The sequence below is a fragment of the Lactuca saligna genome, chromosome 4 (genome assembly GCF_052625555.1).
Source record: "Lactuca saligna cultivar CGN05327 chromosome 4, ASM5262555v1, whole genome shotgun sequence".
Lineage (NCBI taxonomy): Eukaryota > Viridiplantae > Streptophyta > Magnoliopsida > Asterales > Asteraceae > Lactuca > Lactuca saligna.
The window spans coordinates 51,720,063-51,727,946 of NC_136420.1; the positions used below are offsets into that span (position 1 = coordinate 51,720,063).

The window sequence follows — 7,884 nt, forward strand, 5'->3', positions numbered from 1 at the left end:
ATATATATATATATCCTTTATTTATTAATTTATTTTTATTGTGAGCAAAAGTAATTTAGAATATTTTCACCCGAATTTAGGGTAAATTATGTTATATAGTCTTTAAAATTGTTGTCTATTTTTCCCCTTTCTCCAAGGTTGCACTTAGTTATTACAAAGTTTAAATAGGATAATAGGTACAAATTCTTTTGATAACATGACAAGAAACATAATGCTAAATTTATGGACAAATATCTCTCTTTCTTTATAGTTCGTTTAAATAGAAATGCTTTACGTACCGATTTATTCTTTCTTTGTTAACGACATTTTCGAAATATTCTTGTGTAATCTCACACGTATGATCTTTTTCATTTTACTTCTAAAATACTATAACATTGTCATATTTTTAAAAATAGGAATATAAATTTTGAGGCTATGAATCTCAAACATGATCCAAAATATTCTTTATTTGATTATTGTATAATCAAATTTCTAAAGGAGTTTATTAAGATTAACAATAAGGAAACAATTGTTGATCTCCAATACCATAGAGATCTATGTTACGAGTTACGACACATCTCTTTAATGGATACTTGTTGAAAAGTTGCCAATAATGGAACTAACTCGGTTTTATAGGCATCAAATTAGATGGTTCTTGGGAAGCAACATCTTCATGTGTGTTATTTTCCTTCAACTATGAATTATATGTTTTCAAAGCCTTTGGACGCTAAGTGTTTCCTATATCTCGATTTTTAGATTTAATGTGATTAATTGTATGAAATAGCAATGTATTTGAGTTTAATTATTAATACAAACCATTTATACTTTTATCAATAATAACAATATATTTTGTTTTTCTATCGTTTATAACGATAAACAAATTAAAACTTATAAAATGATAACCATTTTAGGTGTCAGATGAACGTTTTGTTTGAAAACATGACATTTACTGGGATATTCACAAAAATGTTTACTAGAAATGACTGGATATCTCCATCACACCATCTTTTTCACCATTTACAAAATTGACAATTGGTTTGGTGATAGACAATTTTTGACACATTTCAGATTCCAAACTTATCACCTTTTATGATTTGAATCAGCAAAATTTTCATTTTGTGTTCTAAATGATTAAGACCGTTCTTTTAATATTATCATACAAATCCAATCGTTAACTTCTATGTTGTTTTGGCTTAAAATAGTTGAAAGGAGGTCATTTACATTTCAAATTTTCACTCCCTTCTAACCACCTTATACTCATGTATCATTTTATAAATACGTTAACACTCACATAACTCTTTACGAATTAACATGATAAAATCATGTTAAAACAATAACAAGATTCACACCAAAGCCACATCAAATCATTCATTCTCCTAATTAAATCAGAAGCGTCACTTTTTTTTTCTCACAAAATATCTTTCGACTAATCGCAATTCACCCCCAAATCTAACTAACCTTCAAGATCCAATGAGCTTAGGACATGGATGATGCATGGAGCGATCAAGAACGTTGTATTTACCAAAGAAGCAGAATATGAAAATATGAAATTCATTTCTAGGTGAGTCGGTCAACAAAGAAGGATATTATAAGAGCTACTGAACAAAAAAATGGATAATAGAAACCAAAAATGGAATCCATGACTTTGAACAATGGATAAAAAATATGAGTGTAAGACACGGGTAAAAAATATGAGTGTAAAAAAAAATATGAGAGTAAGACAGGGGTTATAAAGTTTGATGTTTTGGATATTGTAGTTAAAATGGAGTAAAAACGTAGGTTGATGGAGAGAAAACAAAACTCTTGTATGACTTTCCATTATTTTAGTTTAAAATTTTTGAATATAAGTAATTTTGTATGTATGATCATATTTAATGATCATTTCTACTAATGAAATGTATATACATTTTTAAGGTTTCATTTCAGACTTATTCGTTCGATAAGTGGGTGTTTTTTTATTTTTTTTGAAACAAAAAATATCATTAAAGGCCGACAATTAGCATGTGACTAAATCGCGCCAAAAAATAGCAAAGAAGTGTTAAACAGTACAGAAGTGTTAAACAAAAAAAAAGAAGCAAAACAGTTACAAGGATAAATGAGTGAAAGGTGAGCAAATTCATTTTGCCTAGTCACCACAACCATTTTTACTCATATGTGTTGTAACATCCTGTTTTTTTTTGTCATTTTTTTCAGGTTCGTGGGCCGAAAGTCAACTGTGTAAAGGCTTTGGGCCTTAAGGAGGTAATGCTTAGACCTTTGGATGGAGGCGATGATGGATGCAAGATCTTAACATTTAAATTGTGGATTGGATTGAAGGGTAGAAAAAAAAAAAAAAAAAAAAGTCACGGGTCAGGGTCTTGCATGAAATATGGATTTTCGTTCAAGAAGTTTTTAGTCTAAGATATCTAGAAATATTGTGGGGCTCTTCAATACATGTCCATGGATATAAAGATTGTCGAAAATGGAGTTGGAACAATGAAGTTATGACTGTTAGAAGTTAGCAAGGTTTTGGGTTAAGTCGAGTACACTGGATGTACGGAGTGTACGTTGGGCGTACTAAGTAAGGCTAATTGCGAAGGATCAACCTGATACGCTTGCTGCTGGGCATACGCGATCAGAACCCAAACCCTAATTTCGGGGTTTTGAGCACTATTTAAGCTCCTTAACTCCCCAAAACCCTTATCATTCTCGACCTCCACCTCTCCAATGTCCTCTCTTGAAACCCTAACCCTAGTTTGAGCCTTGCGAGCTAAAGAAGGTGTTTTTGAGTTCTTTGGAGTGTTCTTGGTGCATCTTGGAGAAGAAGGAGCTTATTGGAAAAGTGTTAAATGTTGGAACCGGTCCTCGAAAAATAGTAACATACGGTTCAGGTTTTTGCCAGTTCTACCGGTTTTTGCCAGTTCTACCGGTTTTAGTTCCTACTGGTTCCTGGTTCCAAAAATTCACAAAAATATCATCCTGGTCCCGACCCGATCAACTCCATGGGGTTCCGATTGTGGTACCGGTTCCGGTCGGTTCCCTGGTCCATATGCTCATCCCTAGATTTTTATGATTTATTTTTGCATGTATTATGTGCCTACTTGATCATTGATTGTTTATATGTCGACATATAGTGGTAGTGAGTTGAGGAGGTCCTATTTGTGCTATAGACCAAGATACCAGGTGCGGGTTGGCTGTAAGTCGTAGGCACAAAGGCTCGGGAATAGTGGTTGTGTTGAGGCGGTATGCCAGCAAACCCTAGTATTCCAGCCCGATGGCTGATTTGACCCGTTGCATGTTAGCATTCCATTCTGAGGACTGATTGGGCCTGGGCATTCTAATCCAATGATTATGGGTCATTATGTATGCTTGTATGTTTATCGTATATGGTATTTTGGGGGAACTCACTAAGCTTTGTGTTTACGCAGTTGTTTATGTTTTTTAGGTTTTATCGGTGATCGTGGGAAGGCAAAGGCGAGACTATACACACTCATCAGCAGAATGAAGATCCTGTGTTTCTTATATTACTCTGATTTTCAATAAATGTATTTTGGAATAAACGATTTTCTTAATAATGGATTTATAATTGGGAAGTTTTTCCGTAATAAAATGAAATTTTTTTTGCTGTGAAAAAGGGACGTTACATGTGCACCATGAGTATGAGCTAGCAATAATGGCATCTACTATCTTTGTTGGAGAGACCCGAATATTCTTGAAGGCCCACTCATTTCTGGCGTTCCAGATGCTCCAGATCATACAGTAAAAGACAGTACTGCAAATTGCTTCCTTTGTTTGACGGTTGTGCCATCCTTCACGAGTCAAGGAATTCCATGACACTCGAACACCTTCTATTTCCCAATCAAAACCATTTGAAATTCCAAGAGTGTACAGTCTGGCAAACTCGCACCGAATAAAAAGATGATTCACTTATTCAACTTCTTTGTTGCAGAAATGGAACATCTGATCAGGAATTTTTATTCATCTCGCCATTAGGGTGGTGGTTGTGCGAAATAAATCAACCCAAATTTTCACATTAGCCTGAGTTAAAAAAAAAACAGAACAAAAACAAACATTCTCATATGTATAATTTTGAAAACACAAAATGTCTTAATGGGATGTATTCCATATATATTATTTGTTCAAATCCCTACGATGTATTGTATCCTACTTGAGGTGGAGAAGTATAAGCTACAAAGAATACATGGATTATAAGTATGGAAACGTACATATAGTTAGTTGCCTTTGACAGTCTCCAAAAGGGATAATATGAAGGATAAATTGTAGGATGTAACATGAACATTTACCATATTAGTATATGTGTTCAAGGTACAATAACTTCAAATTATTTTTATGTATTAATATTTAAATGAAAATCTGTTGGTAAATGTTCCTCATTGTATGTCTTTATTGATTTAGATATGTGAGACGTATATCAACTAAACCCTAGTTGTGTGTGAAACATTCTTATGCTAAACGAAATCATACTCCCAACTATTGTTCTCTATTTGCTTTCGATTTGTGATCGTCTTCCATTCCCATTCTTAACTTTTTAGCTTGCCTTATGTTTGTGTTAAGATCTATATAATATCATCAAAAACTATGATCATTTAGTTAGTGGTTTCTATTTGGGTTAATGTCATAAAAACCCTCAAATTTACAGGGTTTTGTTGGTTTTGCCCAAAGTTGAATTTTATGTCCGTTTTTACCCTAACATTTTCGAAAAAATGTTCGGTTTTACCCTTTACCGGTAATAACAAGTTTTTCAGGTTACCATTATATTAAATTCGCAAAAAAACCCTTAAGTTTACCCTTTTTTGCGTTTTTACCCTTAAATTTATAAAAAAAATTTACACTTTTACCTTAAGTATTTTTTTCAGAATATACGTATTCATGTAGAAAAATCATATTTAAATACGAAAAAATGTTTAATTAAATATTGTATTTATATTTTTTAATGTTATATATATATATATATATATATATATATATATATATATATATATATATATATATATATATATATATATGTTTGTTTGTGTTTGCAAGGTTATACCATTTAAAAAGATAAATAATATTTTTAGAATTATGAATACGTGTTTTATAGATATAGTTTTTAGAAGTATAAATACATATTTTTACATTATTATATATAAATATGTATATACTTCTAAAAATATATTTATACTTAAAAAAAACATATATCAAAATACATATTTACACTTCTAAGATTATATGTATATACTTATATAAACATGTTTATGATTCAACAAGTTTTTTTATTGATATGTATATTTTTAAATGCATAAAAATATACACTTGTAGTTCTAAAAACATATTAATTTGCATTTTTTACATCTTAAATGGTTTATCCAAGAACCCCCCCCCCCCCCCCCCCCCCCCACACACACACACACAGATATATATATATATATATATATATATATATATATATATATATATATATATATATATATATATATATATATAATAACATTAAAAAAATGTAAATACAATACTTAATTAAAAAAAATTTGTATATAAATATAAATTTTCTGCATGAATACATATAATATGAAAAAAAATACAAAGGGTAAAAGTGTAAAAAAAAATATAAATTTAAGGGTAAAAACATAAAAAACTATAAACTTAAGGGGTTTTTTTTTTTTGCGAAGCTAATATAATGGTAACCTATTATCACCGGTAAAAGGGTAAAACCGAACATTTTTTGGAAAATGTTAGGGTAAAAACGGACATAAAATTCAACTTTGGGCAAAACCAATAAAACCCTGAAAACTTGAGGGTTTTTATGACATTAGCCCTTTCTATTTCCTATTGTGAATTTGTGATACTTGATACCCAAAGTTCTTTAATTCAACTATTTAATCATTTGTTTTTCAAATATGGCAATCTGCAAACAACACTGGAATAAACTTCTTAAAAAAAAAAAAAAAAAAAAAAAAAGACAGGAAAGTAGCAAGGAGTTTGATAAGATTTCATATAAATTAATGTCTTGACAAATTTATAAAAAGAAACCCCCCTTAAATCATTACTCGCCTCGTATCACTTTTCTACTAAAGTTGATGGTTTTTAGTTAAGAGAAGAAACCAAATGCCTTGTTAAAATTACAATACTATCCCTTCCTACATACTTTTTTATTATGATTTATAAATTTGTCACTGAATATATTTAGGGATTTCTCCTTTTCTCAAGAGAGATAAAGAATATTCAGCTATATCAAACAGATCTTTAATGTTGTGTATGGATCGTTCTTCAGCAGCCAACATGAAAATGGCACGTGCCTGTGCTTTCCTGTGCAATCTTGCTGCTAAATTTAATGGCAAATCAGGTGAATTTAAGCTTCTGAGTATTTGCCTATACAGAGAAAGAACCTTTCCCCTGTTTCTTGCCAGATCATCTGCAGTTGCCCAGATAAGCCCTTTCGACATTTGCCCACCAAGTGTTTGTTGAAATGTCTAAAACAAGTAAATGTACTCAAAATCCCAAGAAAACCTCATCTCAAAAGTCAATAGAATAGAGGAAGGTTATTTTGGAAAATAGTATATTATAATTATTGATCCCATATAAGTAATAGAGCTCTCTAGTAAGCATGGTATGAAAAGAACTATAACTATTTGGTTCCTCTTAAGAGATTGTAGCATCTCGAATAGCTACCTTTGTTGCTTAGTTTTTTGTTCATTTCAATCAAGCATTAGATCATATTATTGTGGTCTATTTTAGTAATTGTTGTTGTTACTACTGTTAACTGTTGTGGTGTTTTCAGATCTGTTCTTGAACATGTGAATGAAAAAAATGTTGCTAATCTAAAGAAAAAACGCACACACAACAACCGGAAATTGACTGATTAAACCAATTCAAATCCATAAACATGCACATAATGAATTCTAATCATTGCAAGTATGATATTTAAGTATTTAACTATCTTGCAAAGAAATGAAGAGATTTTTGCACCTATAATATGTTCAATAGTATACTCAATACAGCCAGGGGATTATCCAATTCAAACCTCATAAACTTTTCAGCAAAATCAACAAATAATTTCATGAAAATGTGGAGAATAATTTCAGAAATTTTGTATCAGAACATAATTCGACTCGGAAAAAAAACAGCAAAATCAGCACAGATTCCTTAATATCAGAACATAATTCGATCAAATAATTTCAGCAAAAATCAGATAATAATCGATTTCAGCAAATAATAACCCAATTTCAGCGAGAAATTGGCGATTTCAGCGTATCTGGGGGAGAGAAAAAAGGAAAACTTGAAGAACGGTACATACCTGAAGCGACCTCTGCTGTGCGACGATGGCGCCGGAGGTGTGAGAGGGTGGCGCCGGAGATGCGAAACTGGAGAGCGGATGTGGAGGAGTGGAGTGTCGGAAGTTTGAGAGAGAAGAGGGCGTCGATTAGGTTAGGGCAATTTTGGAAGCGTCTTTTTTTTTAAATACCGTTTTACATCTGATTGGTTCAGATTTTTCTTTTTTTCTTTTCTTTTTTTTTTTTTTCTAAACACAGCAAATAACATAAGATGCAAATTGAAAACTAAATAGGGAAATAAGAATGTGAAACTAAGAGAAGAGTTGATTAAATGGTAAGATATTCCGGTCTACCTAACCACTTGTTTCCAAGTTCTACTTAAGGAGGGAAATGAGAGGATACGGAGGGAAAGTGAGGGATGTCGAAGGAAAATTGTGTTCCCAAGTTTCATTACTGGAAGGAAAGTGAAGGGAGGGGAAGGATTTTGGAGTCATATTTTCTTTCCAAAATTTCCTTCCAAATTGGACGGATTTGAGAAGAAAGTGAGGGAAAAGAAATTTTCAAATTTTATTTTCTTTTTCCTCCTAACTCGGGAACACAAAAACTTAAAATTTTTCTCTCATTTCTTTTCATTTCCTTCGAACTAGGGAAC

At 31.6% G+C, this 7,884-nt stretch overlaps 1 protein-coding gene across 1 annotated transcript; it reads right to left on the reverse strand.

Annotated features, from left to right (window-relative positions):
• Positions 1 to 5,929: 5,929 nt before the first annotated feature.
• LOC145041828 (COMPLEX 1 LYR-like protein) lies at positions 5,930 to 7,404 on the reverse strand. Its single transcript, XM_078990023.1, has 2 exons — positions 7,256 to 7,404; positions 5,930 to 6,431 (listed from the first exon to the last, which is right to left on the reverse strand). The coding sequence occupies exon 2, from the start codon at positions 6,402 to 6,404 to the stop codon at positions 6,132 to 6,134; it is 273 nt and encodes a 90-aa protein (XP_078846149.1). The 5' UTR covers positions 6,405 to 6,431; positions 7,256 to 7,404; the 3' UTR covers positions 5,930 to 6,131.
• Between the last annotated feature and the right edge of the window lie 480 nt (positions 7,405 to 7,884).

Bases quoted from the DNA above. Each gene is read 5' to 3' on its own strand.
- LOC145041828 (XM_078990023.1), bottom strand. From the start codon at position 6,404: ATGTCGAAAGGGCTTATCTGGGCAACTGCAGATGATCTGGCAAGAAAC.